Below are 25,527 nucleotides of genomic sequence, written 5' to 3'. Positions count from 1 at the left end.
TTTCACACTTGCTGGCGTAGAATTTTTTTCAAAGGAAGCTGCCACTCTGAATGTTTACTTATTAGATGAGTAGTGTTGATGGTATTTCATCAAGCATTTGAGGATCTCAATCCCTTGAAATCTGCCCAAATCTACAAAGAGTGCAAGCCAGCGTTCCCCCTACAGTGATGGCATTTGTGTTTTGAAGGCAGGGATACAGCTGCAGTCCAAGGTGGATGACAGGATGGCTGAGGAGTGGGAAGACCAGGAAGAAAAGCCACAGCTGAGCCTCCCAGTCTACCACCTGTAGGCTAGCCCCACCTGGGGCCCTAGACAAGGGCATGCTGCAGCCTGAGGGACTTCAGGCATTTCATTCCAGCCCTGACACCAGCCCAGGCCCCTGGCTGCCAGTCTGGCTCGAATCCTGCTCCAGGTCTGAGATTAACCTTCTGCCTAGTTCCTCACCCCCATGCATATTTATGTTTCAGGCACTGGCATAAGTGAACAAGACTCCCGTGAACTCATGGGGGTTTACAGTTTAGTGGGGGAGACCAGGCATTAAATAACGGTACAGGTAATTGTAGTGAGTACCATAAAAAGAATGTATAGGATGCAATGAGAAAGGATCAGAGCAGAACCTGCTTGGGGTGGGGGAAGTCAGAGAAGGTATATATATATATCTGAAGAAATTTCATTTAAGCCAAGACATGAAGCATAAGCATAGGCCATATAAAAAAGTGTAGGACAAAGCACTCTAGGCTGGTGGAACAGCAGGTTCAAAGACCTTAAGGTAGTGAAGAGTTTGAAGCTTTTAAGGAATTAAGGGCTAGTGTGGGCAAGTGGGATCACTGTGGGGTCATGGGGGACTTTACCTTACCTCTCCAAGCCTCATTTCCTCAACGGTAAAATGGAAATGATAATGGTTACCCCATAGGATTGCTCTAAGGATCAACTCCAGTGGCTGACACATTGGCACTAAATAAAGACTCTCTCCTTTGGCATCCCAGATACACCAGTATTGGAGCTCTGGTTTTCACCTCTCATTCCCCAGTGTCTGGCATTCTCCTGAATCCCAGGCTGATGGCTAAGGATCTGCTTCCAGAAGCTTCCCTGATGCTACATGGCCTTGCTAACCTGCCTGCCTGCTTGCTTCCCAATGCTTCCTGTTAGTGGTGAACCCGTGCCCACCCCAGGTCTCTCTACTGACAGGAGACCACCTGCTGCTTCTGATCGGATCTTCTTACCCTGTTTGCCTAATTGCTGAAGCAGAACCACTCCCTGCAGTAGGTGATTGAGTTCCAAAGTTGGGCCCTTCCTCGACTTTCCCAAGTCACTGCAAATTAAGATGGCCTGCTGATGTCTTGGTAGATTACAACTAGCTAAATTTATTTTCAATCAAGTATTACTACATCCTTATTGTGTACTTGGGCTGCACCTCCATGGAAGGCAGAGCTGTGGTCCCTGTTCTTAAGATGCTAGGAGACAAATCTAGAGCATAAAGTGATAGTAAGAAATAGGAGAGAACTTACAATACCCTACATAGCAATGTGATGCAGGCTAAGCACATCTTCCCTGCTGCCCTGATGCTGTGTAGGAAGCCTTGCCCTTTTTGGATGGTAAGCTGTTTTCCTCACCTTGAATAGTGCATTGTGCCTGAAGACATGGTGAAGGCAGGTGGGCACCCAGGTGTTCTACAGACCATGAATCAAAGCTTGAGCCCTGTTCTTTACCAGTAAGGTTTGGGCTATCCCTCTGTGTTTCTCTAAAGTTTTTCTGTAGCCCAAACTTGAAGTCCAAACCAAACTGCTAAACATGCTGAAGGTTACACTCTTTCAGAGGCCTTGGTCCTACTGTTAGGGGCAGAAGGCCCTCGCCCTGTGCAGCTGACAGGGCAACAGCCTTAGCTGCCCAGCTGTGGTCGCCCTCAAGAAGGGGATGACCTCGTGAACTGAGGCTGTTATTGGAACTCTATAAAGTGAACTGGTAAGCTGCATTTTGTTTTCCAGCACTAAATCTCTCACAAATGCGCAGAATTTTTTCTTCCAAGGTTTATTTGATACTTACATTAACTTTGAAATACTGCCTATTTTGGATGTCTTGTAAAACCAAGTTAAGTTCATTATGGGTCTTGCAAGTCATACTTTTACTCACTGTCAATGAGGTTGGTTATTCCCACCAAATCAGATATTGTCGTTTGATTTGTGTGTTTTATGATGAGCCCGCTGGCTCGGGGCCTGCTGATATCTCCATCCTCCAGAAGCTTAGAGATGCTTTTGGATGCAGTTCCTGCAATTATGTAACACCTGGAACCAAGAGCATTGTAGATGCTGTCCCACTGTTCCGAGTCCTGGGTAAATATTTAAGAATTGATAGTTACAATGTATTGAACATCATCTCAAAACAATAGGAATTACATAGCACATGATCAAAGTCACACACTTTCCTGAGAGATACACAAACCCTGTGGGTTTTTTTTTTAATCTCTGGCTGAATGACATCTGCTACCACAGCCACAAATCAGCTTCACAGACAGAAACAAAGTGATTTAGATTTGAGCTTAAAGGTCTAGTGAATAAACTGTAAATAGACGCTAAATGCTATTCCCAATATTGATTCCAGACTTCTTCATACAGGCTCTTCCCATCCACTGTATTATCTATAATGCTTCTAAAGACTACCTGGTTAGAAGATTTTGCTGTTATTTCTGGTAAACAGACAACCAGAAGAAAAGAGCCTGCAAGGCCCTCTTTCTCAGCATCCCTATTTTTATTGGTGAGGCCACTATGTTAAATGCTTATTATTAAAAAAAGAAAACAATATACAAAGCCATCCCAGCCATTCTATCAGATTTCAACCTCTTCCATTTGAACAAACCATGCAGGTACATCTACCGGATTATAAAAGCTGTGGTCAGAGCCTCGGGACATGCTTATCCAAAGGCAGACCTGGCAAGGTGACAGCTGAGCCCAATCAGTGTCTTTCAAAAGTGCTGGTGTCTAGCATGGGCTGTGAAAGGCCAGATGTGCAGGTTGAGACTGAGAGCCCCCGGTAGTCCAGATTAGATCCACCACTCCTATTGTCCCCAGTGTTTAAACAATTAACTCTAAGAGGGTAAAGTATTGCTCAGCATATTCATTCAATATATCTAATAGTTCTCAAATTCAAAAAAATCAAGACTTTTTAAGTTTTGGAGTTAAAGTGGTGGTATAGATTGGACTGTGTCCCCCAAAAGTAGGTGTTGGAATCCTAACCCCATACCTGTGGATGTAATCCTATTTGGAAAGAGGGTTTTGTTAGGCTAGTGTGGCCATATCAGGGTAGGGTGTGTCCTACACCTAATCACTCCGGAGTTATAAAAAGAACAGATGAGACGCAGAATGGAGGATATACTGGAGAAGATAGATGCCACGTGAGGATCCTCCATTAGCCATGGAACCATGGAAAACCGGCCTACTGACAAAGGAATTGACATGGCAGAGACCTAGATAAGGCTTTTCAGCCTCCAGAAACTATGAGAAAACAAATTTCTGTTCTCTAAAGCCACCCCCTTGTGATATTTGTGTTACAGCAGCACTAGGAGGCTAAAACGGGGGTTAGGAAAGAGCTCGTCTCCTGTGGCACAGAAACACCCCTGGTCAGATGCATTAGTTTAAATAGATCAGAAATATCTCAAACTTTGACAAGTATGGCTTTGTTATTTCTATGCATATGTAGTCGCTGGATTTAGGTTAACAAATATTTGGCCTAGCACGAGGCCTGTTTCCATGAGCACGTGAAAATGATATATGATTGACCTACTGAAGCACCAGCTAGCACAGCGGGCTCGGCTTCCCTCAGTTAGGTTGCTTGTAAATACACAGGTACACCTAAAGTGCTTGGGAATGGCTTGTTTCATTCTGTAGACAGGCACACTCCTATGTAATTGTGCTTCTGCTATTCATTCACTTCGTAAGTGTCTTTTACTCATAAATGGTGAAATAAAGCAACTCAGCCCCAGCCCAAATTATAATACATTTTGAATGCACAGAGGTCCAAAAGAACGAGACTGTATTGTTCTATGTTTTGTTATAAAATTCCAGGTGAGTCGTGCTTACCTCCTTCCTGAAAGGATCAATTAAGGCAATAATTGAAGGGTATTTGGTGATCAGATCCACATACAGGTCAACCATCTCAGCAGCACTTTTTAACGTTCCCGCCATCACTTCATACTTCCCTTTACTCTGGCGTGGGTAAGGAAAATATTAAAAGGTGGACAATGAATTCTTCAAGGGATGAAGATGGGATTCGAATTCAGATAATCATAAAAGTTGGTAAACAGATTCTTTTCAGGTCACATTCGCCTGAGAAATCGCTGCATTTTACTTTAAATATCTGTTAAATATTAACCTGGGGGAGTCAGGTCACCACTTAAAGAGAAACAGCTGCTCTCAGTCAGATTCTTATTCCTCTTGATACCCGTATCGCTCTTCCCACTGACTTCTTGGGATGAAGCTTTTTGCACAAAGAACCAACAGGCCAGAGTGGGCCGGGAATAATGTCTGATTTGGGTTTATGACCTGGTGCCAGCTACCTGGCGGCCTGGGTGGGTGGACAATAACATAAATTCATAAAACTGCAAACAGAAAAGCCATGCACATCTGCCCACTCTCTAGAACACGCCGTCTTTCAACTCGCAGTGAACAAGTAACTTCCTCTACTGTGAATAAATAAAATGTGAAACCAGGTCTAGGCTTTTGAAATACCAAAACTAATATGAAATGTAAAGTGACTTATGTGAAGGCATTTCTTTCTCAAATAGCATGTAACTTCTAGCACTCACAATATGGTCTTGAAAGGGGACTTTGAGTGTAATCAGTTCATTTAGGTCTGGAAGGCCCCCAAGTCATTAAGTATAGAAATAAGTGTGGCTGAAGGATCTAATAATGTCTTTCTGCAAAACAAAGCACTTTACTTCCAAGTCGGTGATGAGGGATGGCACCTGGGACATTTAGGTCCTGGAGGCAGGTGGGATGGACCAGAGAGGATGTTTGGTTTGCTAAAGCCTTCCTGCTGCTGATGATGATAGAATGGATTCCACTGGAATTAGGCAGGTTCCTAAGACATCCATAACTGAAGGGCTTTTATACTTTTTTCACATTAAAAGGCACCAAGAACTTTTCGTTTCCAGAATGCAAAGCTTAAAAGGCCTATCTTGTCAGTGAGGAAGTGCTGATGACTTTGAACTAACATTATTCTAAGAATTATCTGATATCAAGCTAATACATTTTACTGAATATAAGCATGACATACCCATTCTAGCTAGCACTAGCAGTCAGTATATTCATAGTTCTTGGTATACGCTGTGGATGAAAACATGCAATTTTTCTTAATGGTATGCCTAGGAACCAATCATTAAGTGAAGAAAAGGAAATTACTTTAAACATTCCTTTATGTACTTTTAAACATTCCTTTATGGACTTAGTTTCTTTAAAAAAGTAAAAGAACCTTTAGAAATCATCTGAAATTTCGGATTCTTAGACATTGTTCAAAATTTCCTTCGTAGTTAAAGTAAGAAGTACACATCAAAGCAGACTCTTTGGCCATATCCCCCTGAATTTGATATTGATAACAAAGTCACCATAAACGTACATCAATATGCTGAGCATCTGTGTACTTTTAAATGGTAAGTATGCGTTTAAGACATGTATAAGTGGGAGTAATAAGATAGAAAGCTTCTAATGGTTTCCCTAACACACTATTTTGCCAAGTTTAAAGGTTAATTGTTGGTGCATTACCCCCAGGAAGTGAGGACTGCAACATTTTCTGATGAACCTGTTCGATGCATGGCTTGAGTTTTCCATTCTGTCTCTCTCTCTCATAACTTCCTCCAGGTAGTGTGGTTCCCCTGGTGAAGCTGTTAAGGCCCTGCCCTCCTAACCCAGGCTGTGAATACCTCTTTAATGTGTTTAATTAGATTAAAACATTTTCTGCATAAATGTCTATAACTTGGCAATATTTTTATATCTACATAGCATAATCTTTGAGAACCGCATGTCTAAAAGAGCCTAGCAAGTCACAGTTAGAACTGTGCTTGACTCTTCATGCTTGACAAATATAGTATTTATCAACCAAATGACTCTACTCAGGGGATGAGACCAGTTTGTTAAATTATTTTGCAGCAGCTGTGGTGATTACAATGTAACCCACTCATTTTATTCATTTTTATTATAGAATTTTTGTATCTAAATTTTATTAAAAAATTCTGTTTTTCATTTTTTTAATTATATGGTTATGTTATTCTTTGGTCATTGGGTAATTTGGCTGTCTCAACTCCATATTTTGGCTTCCTCACACAATATTAATAATAATAAAAAAAAAAAGGTCTGCTTGAGAGTCAGATTAGCCCCTCTTCTGAGCACTCATTTTAAAAAGGACCTTTACAGTAAAAGTTCTGGAGTGAAAACTTACATAGTCCATCAGCTCGTGTGCAGCACAGTTGATGGCCAGATGCAGGTTTGTTCCCAGTTCCAGCCCCAGGTTTGCACAGATTCCTTGTATTAGGAGGATGGGCTGCTCTATGGTGTCAAAGCTAATGGTTAAACAGCCAAGATGGGACATCTTACCAGTGATTTGCTGCTGCAAGATCAAAAGAAAACGATGCATGTAAACACAGTGCATTAAAGTTCTTGGAGCTTTCATTGATTGGCATACTTTACACCAAGACCCAGCTCTCCAAAGATGAGGCCCTCTGATTCTTGATTAGCCCTGGGTCCCATTCATCTCCACGTGACTTTTGGGCATATGATTCCTCTGCAGTTATCTGGGAGTGATCTTGTTACTCCGGAGGTTTTCAAGTTTGGCCTTGGAGCACACTTGTCTCCCTTCAGTGTGCCTACACTGTCTTTATTAGCTCTGCCATTGTCCGTGGGGCTAACCTGAACCACAGCCACACGGCTGGTGAATCTTGAGGCTATCCCTATAAATGTCCCTCCTCTGTCCTAAACTCCACCTTTCCTCCTCCTCCATTCCCTTCTCCAAATCTGTTCTTCACTATCTTCTGCTTTTCTTTAGAAGGACATGACTGTTAAAGCCTAAAATGTAACCTTCCTTCAGGAAATCGTGTATTTTTTAAAAGATTGGAGACTTCTGCTCAAAGTCTACAGTACTGAGGATGGATTCTGGGAAAGACAGCCGTGTGCCTCTAATACAAGGTCAGCTTTGATGTGCCCTTGCCATAAATTGCTACTATGCAATGATAGTATGCTACTATGCAATGATTCGGCAGTTCAAATCCACCAGGCGCTCCTTGGAAACTCTATGGGGCAGTTCTGCTCTGTCCTATAGGGTCGCTGAGTTGGAATCGACTCGATGGCATTGGGTTTTTTTATGCAATGATAAGATACAGAAATCTCAGTGATTTTGAAGGCTGCAGGGTGTGTGTGTGTACCAAACCCAAGAGTAAACATGAACTCAGGAATAAATATCCCATTTTTACTGGTGAGAGCCTTAGTTAATTGTGAGAACCATCCAACATTTTTAATGTCAATGAGTGGAAACTTTGATTCAGCAAACAAAGGAATAGTTGGGGAAATTTCTGTGTATCAATTGAGGCATTTTATTCCAGAGTCTTCTAAACTATGAAAGCATCACTTCTTGCTGCTTACTGAATGCCAGGTGCTACTCTAAGTGCATAAAGTAAATACATTTACTCCTTACAGCAACCCCATGAAGAAGGCACTATTATTGCCTCCATTTAACAGAGTTAAATAACTTGAGGAAACCCTGGTGGCATAGTAGTTGAGTGCTATGGCTGCTAGTCAAAGGGTCGGCAGTTCAAATCCGCCAGGCGCTCCTTGGAAACTCTATGGGGCAGTTCTACTCTGTCCTATAGGGTTGCTGTGAGTCGGAATTGACTCGATAGCCCTGGGTTTGGTTTTTTTTTTTTTTTAAGTAGCTTGAAACAGAATTCAGTCCAGGGAATGTGGCTCCAGAATATATGCCCATAACTCTAGCATGGCTGCCTCTCGAGCATCTCTATCTAACCTGTTCCTAATGGAAAAAGTAAAGCCGATTGGGAAGCGGCTGATCGTGGTCTGAGTTTCTCAGGACACAGAAGACAACCTGGCTGGAATGAAACAAGCAGCACTGAGACTTGGTTACTGTTCACCATCTCCCACGTCTCTTGCAAAGCCAAATGTTCTCATTCCAACATACACGACTGTCAAGTATTCTACTTATGGCTGCACTTACGTATTGCTCTTCTCTCCCAATTTTGGGGAGGAACTTAATTTTTTTTTTAAAATCTTGACCCACTCCTTCCTTTAATAGCCCCTATTGCTGATGACAGATTCTGAAGTCCCTGCCATCAGGTTAGGGCAGTGACTGCAGGCTTCACAGAGCAATTACTGCAGGTGTGTGACCTTCCCTCATCATTATCTGGAGGGTTCTTTTTGGCTGTTCTGTTTATATTGTTGAAAGTTCAACCATATAGTAGGTGAATATGTCGGAGCACCTACAATCAACAAAGTGATTGACTGACCAAGTCCAATGGTCTCCCCAGCCTCCCATTTTCAGACTGTTTGCCTGGCTCTCCTGACACAATCTAGATTCCTGCAATGGATCACCTAAAATGGACCAGATGGAAGATCACCTTTTTGTGCCTTTTCTTTCTTTCTTTCTCTAATAGTAGTAAAATGGCTAGTGGCTTTGAACTGCCAACCTTTTGGTTAGCCTGAGCTCTTAACCACTGCACCACCAAGCTCCAAGTAGTAAAGATCTAAAACATCCTATATGCCTTTCAGTTAGTTATCAGAGAAATTCAACTTCCCAAACACATCACTTCAAGACAAATCCTATTGCTCATAAGTGCTTCTCCCAGCCCTCGCTAGGCAGCCAGCTGGGGAGAGGTACGGACCAAATTAGATTCCAGCTCTGAGGCTGCCTTGGTTAGTGCTCTGAAATATCGCTGCGTAGTTTCCATTTGCATTAGCCCTGTGTTGGAGCAAAAGGACTATGGGAGAGGAATGGGGGCCAGGAATATATAGATGAATCCTATCACATAGAAGGGTGATAAATACATATACTTACTTGACCCCTTTTGCCTCCATTATGCCCTTTTTTCACCTCTGGTTTTGGAGGAGGGGGCTGTGAGACAGAATACAAAAACATATCACTGGGGATCTCAGACATGTCCCTGGCTGCTTCAGAAACTCTGGGCTGTCCATTGCTCTGGGGCCAGGCCAGCCATACTATGAGTGGTGCATTCTCACACACCCACACATGGACGATGCCACTCACTTGCACAGCTTCCCTTTAGTTCATCCTTCTTCCCCCATCACATATATGGGGATGTATGTGTATATATGGAAACTCTGGTGGTGTAGTGGTTAAGTGCTACGGTGCAAACCAAAGGGTTGGCAGTTCGAATCCGCCAGGCGCTCCTTGGAAACTCTATGGGGTGGTTCTACTCTGTCCTAGAGGGTCACTATGAGTCAGAATTGGCTCGACGGCACTGGGTTATGTGTATATATATATTCATGGCTTTCTACTCATATAAAAAAACCCATTGCTGTTGAGTTGATTCCAACTCATAGCGACCCTATAAAAAAACTACCAGGACAGTAGAACTGCCCCATGGGGTTTCCAAGTCTGTAATCATCAGGGAGGCAGACTGCCACATCTTTCTCTTTAGAGCAGCTGGTAGGTTCAAACTGCTGACCTTTTGGCTAGCAGCCAAGTGCTTCACCACTGCGCCACCCAGGTCCTTTCTACTCATATGACTAATTATTCCTACATGGTATATTGAGCTCTTGCTGTCTGTGTACTCCAGTTCCCTCCTTGCCCTTAAGAAGTAACATCACTGTGGGATTTGCTTTTGTAGGCCTAACACATGGCTTTGAATATCCTCACAATAAAAACACTTTTTCCTGCCAGGTGGATTTGACTTCTGGAACTAGCCAAAGGTCATTAAATCTGGTAAGTCTGGTGGGTGTGATGTCATTGAGGTGAAAAGCAAAGGTAATTCCTAAAGAGGAATTGCCACAGCGTTTCAATAGCATACTCTAGGAAGCCTCTAGTCTTCTACAGGATGCACTTCGATGCCTAGCATTTACTGGCTTTATCGTCTGGGGCATGTTTGTCAAGAATCAGTATGGTTCACACTCAGGTTTGTGCCTGTGTTTCCCATGGCTTCCCAACCAGATTTTAAACTGCCTGAGGGCAGAAACTATCTTTTAAACCCTGTGACACCTAGTGTAGGGCCTTGTAATAGCAATAAATCACTGAGAAAAACAACCCATAACATTTTTCTCTCTAACGTAGTAAGGATATAACTGTTCAATAGTGGTAAAGAGCCAAAATTTCCAGCCTTTATAATCAGACAAGATGCAATTTGTTCTCCAATGACTGTTCTCCGTCTAGGTGGGTTTAAAAATAGCTAAACATCCAAATAAACAAATACAGCCTTTCCTTAGCAAGAATTAGTTATCTAGAGGGTTCTGGCAAAAAGTCAGTTTACGCTAAAATAAATCTGGCATGAAGTAACTTGCTTATCTATGCCATCAGCCAAACGATATCATCAGGAACAATCATATTTTATTGCTAAACCAAAGTAGGGTGATTGCAGTAAACCCTGGTTCCAGTACTAGCATCTTGCATTCTGAAAATGAAAGCCATGATTTTAGCTAAGGCTTTCTACAAACATGTTTTGGGGTTTTTTGTCCCTGAGGAAATGTATCATTTCTTTAGTGATTTTTTTTTTCCTCAAAAAAAAAAAAAAATTAAGATTTAATGGAAGGATTAAGTTAAAGTTGGGAACAATCTGGTATCAGTATAACCTACAATCACCTGGGAAGATTAAACATCTTCTGTATTCTGTTAGTGTTATATCAATAGGTGCCATGCCACTGGCGAGACCAAGTCAGCTTCTTTCCATACGTTGCTTCCAATCCTTCTAAGGGAAGTATTTTTATTTTACAAAGGAGGAAACTGAAGCACTGGCAAGTTATATAAGGTGTTCGTAGTGATGGCTAGTAAGTGGTCAGCCAAAATTGAAACCCAAATCTCTTTAGCTTCAAAGACCACATTCTTTCCACTGTGCTACGTGTTGTTGGAAACCCTGGTGGTGTAGTGGTTAAGTGCTACGGCTGCCAACCAAAAGGTCGGCAGTTTTAATCTGCCAGGTGCTCCCTGGAAACTCTATAAGGCAGTTCTACTCTGTCCTATAGGGTTGCTATGAGTTGGAATTGACTCAATGGCAGTGGGTTTGTTTTTTTTAACGTGTTGTTGGCAACTAAAATTTTTTCACAGAAATTCATAACATTGATGGGGTAGTGATTTTTTTTTACACGTAAGCATACTCTACATGCTTTATTGCTTTTTATTCAAACAAAAATGAGCTAGTGGGAGCTATTACTAAGGACCCCACTGCAGCCCTCAAACATGTAACTCCATGTGGAAAGTCAGTAGGAATATGATCCTTGCTTCACACCATTCATATAAATGCCAATGAATTTGAATATAAATATATTTAAAAAATTATAAAAGTGTTAAAAGTATCCTATGATTTGGGAGCAGCCTACCATATGATTAAGATCACAGACTCTGGGTCTAGACTTCCTGGGTTTGAATGCCAGCTCTACCACCTATGAGACAATGGATAAGTTAGTTAACTTCTCTGAACCTCAGTTTCTTAATTTATAAAGTGGGGATAATAGTAGTATCTACCTATAGAGTTGTGAGGATTCAATGAGTCAAAATGCTGAAGCATTTAGAATGGTGCCTAAACCAAACCGAACCCTTTGCCATGGAGTCCACTGCAACTCAGAGTGACCAGTGGCTCTTCATTCTCCTGAAGAGCCACTGGTGGTTTCAAACTGCCCACCTTTGGTGTGCAGTTGAACGCTTTAACCACTGTGCCACCAGGCATCCTTGGAGTGGCACCTAGTAAGCTTAAACAGTACTCGTCAATTATTAGTATTATAGGAAGAGGGTGTGCCATATTAAATAAGGAACAAAAACTAAAAGCCTTAGAGCAAGGCTTCTCAACCTTGGCTTTACTGACACTTTGGGCTGGAAAATTCTTTGTTGTAGGGACTGTCCTGTGCATTGTAGGATGTCTAGCAACATCCTCGACCTCTACCCACCTCATGCCAGTAGGAACCCTCCCTCCAAGTTGTGACAACCAAAAATGTCTCAGACATTGCCAAATATCTCCCTGGGCAAAATCACTCCTGGCTGAGAACTGTCACCTTAAAAGATCAGATTGACACAACTTATTACATGGAAAGTAAAAAAAAAAAAAAAAAAAATAGTATGTGAAAAAGTGAAAAGGCAAGCAACATGATAGACAAAAATATGTATAACATATTAAAAAGGATTATATCCCTTATGATATAAAGTCCTAGATATCCATAAAAGATAAACATTCATTAAAAAGGGCAAAGAAATAACAAGCAAGTTGCTGAATGATTTGTACAGAATCATGTTGTTTTTATATTAAACACAAAAAACACAATGGTTTGTGTTTATCTATGAGTGTATAAATACAAAGAAAAAGGCAGAAAGGTGACACACTACATTTTTAACAGTGGTTACCTCTAGAGAAAGGATGGGATCGAGAGTGGTAGTGGGTGGGGGCAGTGGGGGGAGCGAGAGGTCTGTCAGTATGAATTTTTAAGAGAACATTGGTGAGTTAGTTGTACAACTGAAAATCAGTAAAATATTTAAAAGTCAGGATGAACTGCTAAAGCTCAGATATCCTGAATTTCCTACTATTTTAACCTGAATGTCTCCACTTTCTCTCATAACCAGCACTATGCATCACTCTCTGTTGTGCTAGCCCCTGCTCTAAACACATTACATATACTGAACTCATTTACTCTTCACAATCGTCCCATGAGATGGGTACTCATCATCTCCGTTTTATGGACGAGGAACCCAAGGCGAACTCCTTATGAAACTGGCCCAAGGTCACACAGCCAGTAAGTGGCAAAGCAGAGTGAAGATCAGGGTTAACTTGTCCAAGTTTGATCCTATGCAGGCAGGCCATGCAGAAAAGGAGCCAGCTTCCTGAAAAGTTCCATGGAAATTAGTTCCAGCCTCGTGCTTAGAGTACCTGATGCTTGGACCCCAGAAACCCACCCCATCACTGCAGGGGAGTGGCTGGTGCTGCCTGCCTGCAGTTGCAGACTCTATGCTGGCAAGATGACACTGGAGCCAAGGTTCCTTCGTGCCAGACTGCTGTTGTATCCTAGCCACACTATACAACAGATGCGTTTCATCATGAAACTTCAAAGCCTCACACTAAATGCAATGTAGGATCCTGAAGTGGATCTTGGAAGAGAAAAAGGACATTGTTGTTGTTAGGTGCCGTCAGCTCATTTCAGACTCATAGTCACCCTATGTAAAGTGGAACAAAACACTGCCTGGTCCTGCACCATCCTCACAATCATGTTTAAGCCCATTGTTGCAGCCACTGTGTCAATCCATCTAGTTGAGGGTCTTCGTTTTGAGGAACCTGTACATAGACCAGGAGGTGGTCATTCGAAGAGAACAAGGGGATACTGCATGGTTTAAAGTCAGGAAAGGTGTGTGTCAGGGTTGTATCCTTTCACCGTACTTATTCAATCTGTATGCTGAGCAAACAGGCTGAGAAGCTTGACTGTGTGAACTAGAATGTGGCATCAGGATTGAAAGAAGACTCATTAACAACCTGCTCTATGCAGATGACACAACCTTACTTGCTGAAAGTGAAGAGGACTCGAAGCACTTACTGATGAAGATCAAAGACTACAGCCTTCAGTAAAAATTATAAATAAAACAAAAATCCTCACAACTGGACCAGTAAGCAACATCATGATAAACGGAGAAAAGATTAAGGTTGTCAAGAATTTCATTTTACTTGAATTCACAATTAACACCTGTGGAAGCAGCAGTCAGGAAGTCAAATGACGCACTGTATTGGACAAAGCTGCTGCAAAAGACCTCTTTAAAGTCTTGAAAAGCAAAGATGTCACCTTGAGGACTAAGGTGTGCCTGACCCAAGCCATGATATTTTGAATCACCTCATATGCATGTGAAAGCCAGACAATGAATAAGGAAGACTGAAGAATTGCTGCCTTTGAATTATAGTGTTGGGAAAGAATATTGAATATACCATGGACTGCCAGAAGAACCAACAAGTCTGTCTTGGAAGATGTACAGCCAGAGTATTCCCTGACAATGAGAACGGTGAGACTTCTCTCACGTGCTTTGGACATGTTATCGGGAGGGGTCAGTCCCTAGAGAAAGACGTCATACTTGGTAAAGTAGATCGTCATAGAAAAAGAGGAAGACCCTCAGCGAGACAGATTGATACAGTGGCTGCAATGATTGGCTCAAGCATAACAACAATTGTGAAGATGGCGCAGGACTGGGCAGTGTTTCGTTCTATTATACATATGGTCTCTGTAAGTCAGAACCAACTTGACAACATCTAACAAGAACAAGGCCTTATTTTGGTTTCTTAGTTTTAACAAATGTAAAATGATGATTTATCATGTTAACACTGGGTAAGATTTTTTTTTTTTTAAGCTAGGTAAGGTGTATACAGGAACTCTGTACTATTTTTGCAGCTTTTCTGTGAATCTAATGTTCCAAAATAAAAAAGTATATTAAAAAAAAAAAAGCCCCACCGTCATGGATTGAATTATGTCCCCCCAAAATGTGTATATCAATTTAGCTGGGCCAGGATTCCCAGTATTGTGTGGTTATCCTCCATTTTGTGATTGTAATTTTATGTTAGAGGATTAGGGTAGGATTATAACACCCTTACTAAGGTCACATCCCTGATCCAATGTAAAGGGTGTTTCCCTGGGGTGTGGCCTGCACCATCCTTTATCTCTCAAGAGATAAAAAGGAAAGGGAAGCAAGCAGAGAGGAGGTACCTCATACTACCAAGAAAGCAGTGCCAGGAGCAAAGCATGTCCTTTGGACCCAGGGTCCCTGCTCGGAGAAGCTCCTAGTCTGGGAAGATTAATGAAAAGGCCGACAGAGAGAGAAAGGCTTCCTCCTGGAGCTGACGCCCTGAATTTGGACTTTTAGCTTACTTTACTGTAGGGAAATAAACTTCTCTTTGTTAAAGCCATCTACTTGTGGTATTTCTGTTATAGCAGTACTAGATGACTAAGACACTCTCTGGCAAGGACAGGGTCTCTCTCCAGGAGTCTGAGATCAGCCTTGCCATATTACTGTGCCCTGCCCTAAGATAGACTCTGAGGGGAGAAGTGCTTGCTCACATCCCTGCCTCTCATCCTGCCTCCAGGGCTTCCCCCGGAAGGGCTGCTCAGCCAAGGGCCCTTGTTTGCCCAACTCAGGCGGTCTGACTCCAGAGCCTGTGCCTTAACCACTATGCTAAACAGCCTCTCATCTGCTAGGGGCCAAATCCTTTCCTTCTTTGCAAATCCTCAGGGATGATTTTAGCATAGAGCCAGTGGCTTCAGAATCTAAATGAGATTGTTAAGTACTATTAGAAACTAGCCAGTGATGGAATGTGTAATGTTGGTTCATATGGGAAAATCAAGGCAAATGAATATATTTTCCATATCAATAAAAACAATATTGATTTAATTCCATGATCAACTACCGATTAGATACTAGCAGATGTGTAAGTGTATGTTGGTAAGTAGATACAACAGAACCTCTTTACATACCATTTCAATAGTTCTGTTTACATGTTTCTGAATTTCCAGAAGCATCTCCACACCCTGTAAGTAGAATAACCATCATCTTCCACAACTGTAGTCTAGAAATTTCAAATATAAAAACTTATACCATATATAGCTATTCCTAACTCAGGATATTGGTAGGATCTCTGATAAGGCACCCTGCTTAGTGGACAACATGTTCTACAAAATCAGAAAATTATATGTTAATCTTTGACCCCCAATTTTCAATCAGTTGAAAGTGAATGACAGAGGCACTTCTTCCTTAGTAACCGCTCTTCATTGTTCAGAACTGACTCATTCAGTTGGTTGGAGCAAGTTAACTTCATTCTCTCATGGTCTCTTGACCAACCTGGATAACCTTCTTGCAATACATGTCACTGGTCACCAAGGCAGTCTAGATTAGAGTGATTGAAAAGTGTGTTCTGATAATGACAGGGTCTGCATACTAAGATGAAGAATGGCACGCCAAGTGCTTTGGTACGCAGATAGCACAACAGATATTAACCAAGGGAAAGATCCAGGTCCTAGAGTTCTTACTAACAGACTGAGTTGCTAGGAATATGCTAGATTCCATCTGCTACTGCTGTAGTACATAGACCAGTAAATAAAGACATCCCACCTCCTCCCTCCTGCACAACCAAAGCCTGCAAAGTGACTCGCCCATGTCTTCTCCATGAGTCACCAGCATGAGTAAGTGCTCTAATGAGTCAGAGATCTCAGATGGTCTAAACACGTTCCCTTTTGCTTGAGGTCTTGACTTTCTTCCCACTTATCCTCATTTCCTAAAATAATTTTTCTTACTTTCTACTTCATTCCCACTCACCTGGTGTCATAAGCCTTAGGGACCTACACTAAAAACTCACTGATGCTGGAATATCTCTCTCCCTCTATCCATCTATCTATCTATTGAGGGATATTTTTTTTTAATAGAAAAAGCAGTTTAAGATAACGTAAGGTACTTGTTTGGTGCTCAATCCAGGATGGGGGATACAAATCACTTCTTTCATTAAATTGAGCTTCCCAGGAGATGACTTCCCACAGCTGACCAGAGATACCATCAGCAAAGGTACAGTTAGCTTTTTTGGCGGTTCCTGGAATATAGGAAAAGCAAGGAAAAATAAGAAACATGATTCATTCATATTGAGATACTAATGTGTTTTAATAATGGAATATAATAGATACTAACCTGATTGTGCTTCAGTAATGCAATATTTAAGTATAGGGGATTATTGCCCAGTATGGCACTGGTTTTTGCAACAGCTAGTGACACAGCCCCTATGGCCATGCTGCCACAGAGAATAGGTTCAGGAGGTTCTTCAGGTACGATAGCTTTCTCTGGAAGAGTATCCTTCCTTCCTGGGGGGTAACATATTGATAAAAGATTACTTCCTAAGAAGTTTGACTATAATAAAACTGTATTTTTAATGCCTTAATTACAGATGTGACAGCCCAGCAAAAAGTAAGGATAAAAAATGAGGTTGGAAGAACATATTCCCTATCTCAACCTCCAAGTGTTCTGTTTGATTTCACTTACTACCCCTAATGCCCAGAATAATCCTTAGCCATGGATTTTGCCTTTTTTTTTTTTTAAGAAATTCTAGGCCATTCAATATTAACTCCTTCAACAATCCCGTGGAGTAAACATTGTTTTCCCACATTCACATATAAGTAAACTGGGACTTAGAGGATAAGAGACTTGCCCAATATCTAACAGTAAATGGTAAAGATAGGATTTGGACATCTTCAAATTCCAAATCCTTTGTTTTGCTATATTCCACCACATTGTTCTTGTTAGGTGCCATCAAATCATTTACAACTCTTATCGACCATACGTACAACAGAACAAAACACTACCTGGTCCTGCACCAGCCTCACAATCATTGTTTTGCTTGAGCCCATCGTTATAGCCACTGTGTCAATCCATCTTGCTGAGGGTCTTCCTTTTTTTTGCTGATCCCCTACTTTATCAAGCATGATGTCTTTCTCCAGGGACTCGTCCCTCCTGATAACATGTCCAAACACCATGAGACAAAGCTTACCATCCCTGCTTCTAAGCAGCATTGTGGCTGTACTTCTTCCCTGTTTGTTCTTCAGGCAGTCCATTGTATATTCAATATTCTTCGCCAACACCATAATTCAAAGGTGTCAATTCTTCAGTTTTCCTTATTGTCCGGTTTTTACATGCATATGAGGTGACTGAAAATACTATGGCTTTTGTCAAAAACCCAACCCGTTGCCGTTGAGTCGATTCTGACTCATAGCAACCATATAGGACAGAGTAGAACTGCCCCATACGGTTTCCAAGGAGCGCCTAGTGGATTCGAACTGCTGATCTTTTGGTTAGCAGCCATAGCTCTAAAACACTATGCTACCAGGGTTTCCTGGCTTTGGTCAGGCGCACCTTAATCCTCAAAGTGACATCTTTGCTTTTTAACACTTTAAAGAAGTCTTTTTCAACAGATTTGCCCAATGCAAGATGTTGCTTGATTTTTTTTTGACTGCTGCTTCCATGGGTGTTGACTGTGGATCAAGTAAAATGAAATCCTTGACAACTTCAATCTTTTCTCCATTTATCATGATGTTGCTTATTGGTCCAGTTGTGAGGATTTTTGTTTTCTTTATGTTGAGGTGCAATCCATACAGAAGGCTGTAGTCTTTGATCTTCAACAGTAAGTGCTTCAAGTCCTCTTCACTTTCAGCAAAGAAGGTTGTGTCATCTGCATAAGACAGGTTGTTAATGAGTCTTTCTTCAATTTTGATGCCCCGTTCTTCTTCATACAGTCTAGCTTCTCGGGTTATTTGCTCAGCATACAGATTGAAAAAGTATGGTGAAAGGATACAATCCTTATGCACACCTTTCCTGACTTTATACCACACAGCATCCCCTTGTTCTGTTTGAATGACTTCCTCCTGGTCTATATACAGTTTCTCCATGAGCACAATTAAGTGTTCTGGAATTCCCATTTTTGGTAACATTATCCATAATCTGTTATGATCCGCATAGTTGAATGCCTTTGCATAGTCAGTAAAACACAAGCAAACATCTTTCTGGAGCCCTGGTGGTACAGTGGTTAAGCATTCAGCTGGTAACCAAAAGGTTGGCAGTTCGAATCCACCAGCTGCTCCTTGGAAACCTTACAGGGCTGTTCTACCCTGTCCTACAGGATGGCTATGAGTTGGAAGTGACTTGACAACAACAGGTTTGGTTTTTGTTTGTTTATTTGGTTGGTTTAAACATCTTTCTGGTGTTCTCTGCTTTCAGCCAAGATCCATCTAACATCAGCAATCATATCCCTCATTCCATGTCCTCTTCTGAATCCGGCTTGAGTTTCTGGCAGTTCCCTGTTGATGTACTGCTGCAAACACTTTTGAATGATCTTCAGCAAAATTTGGCTTGTGTTTGATATTAATGATATTGTTCAGTGGTTTCTGCATTCTGCTGAATCACCTTTCTTTGCAATGGGCACAAATATGGATCTCTTCTAACTGGTTGGCCAGGTAGCTGTCTTCCAAATTACTTGTCATAGATGAGTGAGCACCTCCAGCACTGCACCCATTTGTTGCAACATCTCAATTGGCATTCTGTAAATTCCTGGAGCCTTGTTTTTTGTCAATGCCTTCAGTGCAGCTTGGACTTCTTCCTTCAGGATCTTCGGTTCTTGATCATATGCCACCTCCTGAAATGGCTGAACATCAATTGTTTTTGGTACAGTGACCCCGTGTATTCATTCTATCTTCTTTTGATGATTCCTGCTTCATTCAATATTTTCCCCATAGAATCCTTCAATAATGCTACCCGAGGCTTGAATTTTTTCTTCAGTTTTTTTCAGCTTGAGAAATGGTGAGCGTGTTCTTCCCTTTTGGTTTTTTAACTCCAGGTCTTTGCACATTTCATTATAATACTTTACTTTGTCTTCTCAAGCTGTCCTTTGAAATCTTCTGGTCAGCTCTTTTACTTCATCATTTCTTCCCTTTGCTTTAGCTACTCAACATTGAAGAGCAAGTTTCAAAGTCTCTTCTGACATTCATTTTGATCTTTTCTTTCTTTTTAATGACCTTTTGCTTTCTTTATATATAATGTCCTTGATGTCATTCCACAACTCATCTGGTCTCTGGTCTTTAGTGTTCAGTAAGTCAAATATATTCTTCAGATGGCATATACTCGAAGTCGTATCTTGTCTCTCTTGGACTTGCTCTAATTCTCTTTAGCTTCAACTTGAACTTTCATGTAAGCAATTGATGATCTGTTCCGCATTCGGCTCCTGGCCTTGTTCTGACTGATGATGTTGAGCTTCTCTATTCTCTCCTTCCACAGATGTAGTTGATTTGATTCCTGTATATTCCGCCTGGCAAGCTCCATGTGTATAGTCATTATTTATGTTGTTGAAAACTATTCCACCATATCCATATCCAATTTTCTGTTGACCATCTCTTTATAAGTATGTCTTACTTGCTGTCCTTCTTCTTAGCCCCAAATCAATACCTTGTTCTATGTTGTTGCTGACTTTAGAAATGCCCTCCAGATCTAACTATCACCCAGAATTCTTACCCATGTTTCACTCTAATGAGTTCTTAGTCACCGTGTTGATCATATAATCTCTAGCATCCCTCCAATCTCCCACTGACCTGGTTCAGGTCCCCAGTGGAGATAAGATATATAATTTTTTTTTTTTTTAACACCTAGCACATAATAAATGCTTAGCAAATTACTATCCCTTTCCTGGTTCTTCTCTTAAGTTCCAGGTCCTATCAGAATAAAAGGAACAGCCAAATGAACTATCATTGGTGGCCATTACCTATTACTCAGTAGTGGCCACTCCTGCTTTCCCAAGAAAAGATTGGTCTAACATAATTCTTTTGCCTTGAGCAATTCTCTTCCCCTCTCTGGACCTCAGCATCCACATCTGTGACAAGGAACCTTGTCTCCATGATATTTTGGTCACTGGTTCTGGTGCTCTCTTACTCAATGGAACCCAAATTTATTAAGTGGTTAGTTTGTGCCTGGCACCATGCTAGGTACTGGCAATGTTGAGGTGACCAAGCCATGATTCATGCCCTCAAGGAGCATGCTTTAGCTGGGTGGACAAACACTGTTACAATACTAGCAGCAGCTCTAGATTTAATATACTGGAGGGCTAAGGTTAGCAATCTGTTGAAGGGGTGGAGAAAAGGGCAGCAATTACTTAGATTATTTGCTTTAAAATAGCAAAGTTTTCCAAAGAGAATTTTATTAATCAGGACTGAATGTTGGTTGTCCATATGATTATTCTGTAAAATATGGGGTGGCTTTTTGGTGAGATAATGGAAATGTGGGGGTGGGAGAATGTTGTTTAGAGGTCTCCAATGCCACACTCCCTGACATTGCCACTATTCAATGCAATGTGTAAGTGTTCGCCTCTGGGTGAGAAATTTTTTATTGTATAAATAAAAATAGAGGGTGGAATGGGGCAAAACCCTGCCCACTCAACATTGCATCTTCTAGAGAGGAAATGGCATGGAAGATGGATGGCACCAGGTTAGGAACCTAACCTAGGTCTGCAACAAAGAAACTCTGACTCAGGAAGGCAGTCCAAGCTTCAGTCTTTCTTTCTCATACATTTGTCACTAAAGGTTCTACAAAATGATAAGCCACCAACCTTGTTTTTGTCCTTTTTTTTTTGCAGGAGGTGGAGGAAGTGGTGGTGGTGGTACTAGAGGTAGAGGTACAGGCACTGTTGAGTCTTCCACTGTACTTTCCAATTCTTTTCTCTCCTGATCTTCTTGCACTTTATTTGCAAAGAATGTCCTTAATGGCAGGAAAATACGGCTTTAGAACGGGATGCTTAAGGACAAATCAACCTCAATTTCCAAGACCAAAAAATAATGACGCTATTATATAACTGTGCTCAAGAGCTGAAATAAACTTAGAGATTTCAGGTGCTCACTTTTTAAATTATTTGAGCCCTGTTTGTATTTTAAAAGTAAACCTTGAAAGCATATTTTGAATAAGGACTGTCTATTGGATTTTCCTTTTTAACAAATGACCATCAAAAGACAATGAGGCAAGAGCAGTCAGTGAAACGTAGCACTACATGCACTTTATGACTTCATTTCCTTACTTTTGTTTAAAGGAGTAGTTAAAAACTTTGGGAAATCCCACTTAGGAGCATCCATTTAAAATTTCACCCCCGCCCTCCATAATAAAGAGAACAGGCTAAAAGCTTCCACAAATAAGAACAAGGAAATAAACAATAAGGACATGGGAATCAGATTTGCATCAGACTTATCAATAATCCAGATGCCAATGGGGCAATGACTTCAAAGTACTGAGAAAAATTGACTTCAGCCGAGAAGTCTATACTTAACCAAACTATCAACCACATGGGCAGAGTACTGACATTTCCACACATGTAAGAACTCAAAAATTTATATCCCACATACTCTTTCTCATTCTTGCTTTTAAAGGATGTAATCCAGCAAATCAAGAAGAGGGAAGATATAGAACCTGGGAAATAGCAGACCAGGGACAGAAGTCTTTATGGCATCTTTCTAATTCTCCAAGAGAGGAACAAGTCCAGATGGGAGATTTGGAGTGGCAAAACTCCAGGAAAAAAAAAAAGGATATAACAGAATTATTGACTGGGAGCTTGGAAAAAATTAATATGATAATAGCAAATAAGGGCAAAAATAAATAAAAGGAATAGCATTTAGGAACTCTAAGGAAAACAAAATCTACTCAAAAAAGCTCTTTACAAAAGTCATGCTCTACTTCTGAAGCAAACGAAAATGTGACATTATGCAAAATTGAGCAAGTGGTGAAGCTTAGGGAAAGAGAATCCATTTGACCTTTGGTTGGATTAGGGGTTGTGGCATGAGACCTGCACAAAAGGAAAAGTAATTCTAACACATTATTTGGTTGGCCTAGTAAGGTAAACATGTCCTTGGTTTTCCATTTTTAGAGTTAATCTTTGGACAAAACCTGGAAGGCTTGGTTGTGGTTGGAAGACAGAATGTTTAAGTGTGAGCAATGGCAACTACATGAAAGGATATGAGAAGCTCAGGAAGTGGGATATGAGGAATGAAGAGAGGGAAAGGACCTCATCTGGATTCTTCACTTGATCCTTTTCCTGGGATACTTTTTACTGAATCACAGGAAATCTCTTTGCATGAAAAGAGGCCGAAAGGCCTAATGTAGCCTTACACAGTAAGATTTTAATAAATCGGTTTTCAGAAGAAAAAAAATTATGCTAAATTTTGGAGTTTCTTCAATTGACTTTGCAACTCTAACCTGCTGATATGACAGACCCGTTATATTGGCACGTGAAATGGAAAAAAAAACAGATACAGATTTATATTTCACATTTATATTTCAAAGTAGAAGAGTTACCGCAGCAACTGATCCACTTCAGCCTGGTTGGAGGGTTCGATGCCCTGAAGCTCTGCAGCAATTGTTTCGTTGACCCACTGCACAGCGGTGCTGATGGCGTCCTTCCTCTCTAATTCCTCCGCTTCCACTAGCTCAGGCAAAGCGTTCTCGTGTACTTCAAAGTGAGATGAGATCACCACAGAACATATGTTCTGAAAATAATACGTGTCTACATTGTCCTAGCTCTCACAGAAAACAGGAAATTCAATTAATCCAGCTTTTAATGTGCACAATACTCTATTACCAATTTCAAGGGGAAAATGAGAATATATAATTTTCTTTGAGATATTTCTATAGCTGTTGAAACACTGTAGAACCCAGCTTCAAGGAACATTTAAAATTATTACCTTGTTAAAATGCCCTTATAAAAACTCTATGTTGAACTTCATTTTTATCACTTCCTTACCAATAAATAGCTAAAAGAATACTAACAGATTTAATTACAAATACTCTCCAAGAGACTGTAGCAAAATTATTTCTAACAACAAATAATTATTTCTAACAACAAATAAGCATGCTAAACACAAAAGTACTTTTAGCAATAAAACCTGTTAAATTATGTACATCAGCCTACCCATAAAAAAAAAAACATTGCCATCGAGTCGATTCTGACTACGTATCTATAAATCCATATAAACTTACATATAAATATATGAATCTATAAATCTACATGTAGATATAGAACTGATTGCATTGATAATGTCAGAATTTAAAACTATGTTTGCCTCACTTCCTTCCTCCATCTTGGATCATCTTCAGGCAGCAGTCAAGTCTGTACCAAAATTACATTTAAAGATAATGAAGCCATCATAGTTGATTATAGATTCATGCTTTCTATACAAGACTACCTATGAACAGTATTAATATATATTTTGCAAACACTGAATTTCAAAACCGATCATTTTCTACAGTTTCGACAGGGTGTTGTCAGTTGCCTTTGAGTTGGTTCTAACACACGGTGACAATTTAGACAAGAGTTGCAAATAAATGCAGTGGTGCCAGGACATACTGAAGAACGCACTGAAGCTTCCTCATACCTTGGGAAAATTTTGAATGGTGCAGAATATTTCCACTTGTAGGGTTGGAAGGCCCAGTCCATCCAGCACATTTTTCCCCACTACTTTGCATATGGTAGGAGGCTTTGCAAGTTTAGAAAAGCAGTTTGCCTTCAACACAAAAAACAAAAAATTACAATGCCACATCTAACTGATCTTCAAAAGATCATTCACATTTACCCTTTTTAGTTTTTACCAAGCCTCTGAGTGTCATTCCTGGTGCCAAGGTTAGACTAGTAGCTCTGTGGGAACTGCCCTTCCATAATGCGCTCACACCTGGATTCAGTTCGATGCTGAGTCTCTGGTACACGGGGCAATTTGTCTCTCAGTAGAAACTTGCATCTTTTTTTTTTTTAATTTAAATGACTTGTGTCACTCTTTACTAAGCCTTATTATAGTCAACCCAATTCCCTAACCCATCCCTCTGTCCAAGATGCATAAATCAGTTGGTCTCTAGAACACTATGATGCATTCAAACTTAAGAAATCTGAAGTGGACTGCTTTTTATTCCTCCTAGCAAGGCATCTGGTATTATAACGGTGAAGACTTACACAGCAGCTGTATTTCACTTACTGCCAGTTTATGCATAGTCCTAGGTGTTCAAAAGGATTGTTGGGGATCTTACTAATAGCAGTTTCATAGATGTGGAAAAGCAGAAGCCATTTGGAAATAATCCAAGAAAGGAAATGGAGCTGGGGTAGAAAGCCTGTTCAAGGAGTCTGAATAAAAAGATTCAAGATGGTGTTTCTATGCAGAGGAGCTAGGAGAGGAGAGAAAGGCACGTGAAGACAAGCCCACCTCAGATTCTTTATTACCAGGTAGTAATATTACCAGACAAAAGAGGACATGGAACCAGGGATATCACTGCTGATGTCAGATGGATCCTGGCTGAAGGCAGAGAATACCAGAAGGATGTTTACCTGGGTTTTATTAACTATGCAAAGGCATTCGACTGTGTGGATCATAACAAATTATGGATAACATTGCGAAGAATGGGAATTCCAGAACACTTAATTGTGCTCATGAGGAACCTTTACATAGATTGAGAGGCAGTTGTTCAGACAGAACAAGGGGATACTGATTGGTTTAAAGTCAGGAAAGGTGTGCGTCAGGGTATTCTTTCACCATACCTATGTAATCTGTATGCTGAACAAATAATCCGAGAAGCTGGACTATATGAAGAAGAACGGGCATCAGGATTAGAGGAAGACTCATTAACAATCTGCGTTATGCAGATGACACAACCTTGCTTGCTGAAAGTGAAAAGGACTTGAAGCACTTACTAATAAAGATCAAATACCACAGCCTGAGTGTCATTCCTGGTGCCAAGGTTAGACTAGTAGCTCTGTGGATTGCACCTCAACGTAAAGAAAACAAAAATCCTCACAACTGGACCAGTAAGCAA

General features: G+C 40.8%; 1 protein-coding gene across 4 annotated transcripts in view; it reads right to left on the bottom strand.

The window, feature by feature from the left end:
• Nucleotides 1-25,527, bottom strand: part of ENO4 (enolase 4) — a 31,457-nt gene that overhangs the window by 2,986 nt on the left and 2,944 nt on the right. For all 4 annotated transcript variants that reach the window (XM_049854656.1, XM_049854657.1, XM_049854659.1 and 1 more), the window contains exons 2-11: nucleotides 24,105-24,233; nucleotides 23,029-23,219; nucleotides 21,299-21,447; nucleotides 16,849-17,018; nucleotides 16,622-16,753; nucleotides 15,648-15,701; nucleotides 9,046-9,102; nucleotides 6,427-6,594; nucleotides 4,074-4,199; nucleotides 2,131-2,326 (exon numbers count right to left, since the gene is read on the bottom strand). In XM_049854656.1, coding sequence (XP_049710613.1) covers nucleotides 2,131-2,326; nucleotides 4,074-4,199; nucleotides 6,427-6,594; nucleotides 9,046-9,102; nucleotides 15,648-15,701; nucleotides 16,622-16,753; nucleotides 16,849-17,018; nucleotides 21,299-21,447; nucleotides 23,029-23,219; nucleotides 24,105-24,233 — 1,372 coding nt within the window. The remainder of the gene's footprint in view (nucleotides 1-2,130; nucleotides 2,327-4,073; nucleotides 4,200-6,426; nucleotides 6,595-9,045; nucleotides 9,103-15,647; nucleotides 15,702-16,621; nucleotides 16,754-16,848; nucleotides 17,019-21,298; nucleotides 21,448-23,028; nucleotides 23,220-24,104; nucleotides 24,234-25,527) is intronic.

This window comes from Elephas maximus, chromosome 16 (genome assembly GCF_024166365.1).
Source record: "Elephas maximus indicus isolate mEleMax1 chromosome 16, mEleMax1 primary haplotype, whole genome shotgun sequence".
Lineage (NCBI taxonomy): Eukaryota > Metazoa > Chordata > Mammalia > Proboscidea > Elephantidae > Elephas > Elephas maximus.
Note: the sequence above shows the minus strand (reverse complement) of the source record. Positions and strands in the feature narration are given on the sequence as shown.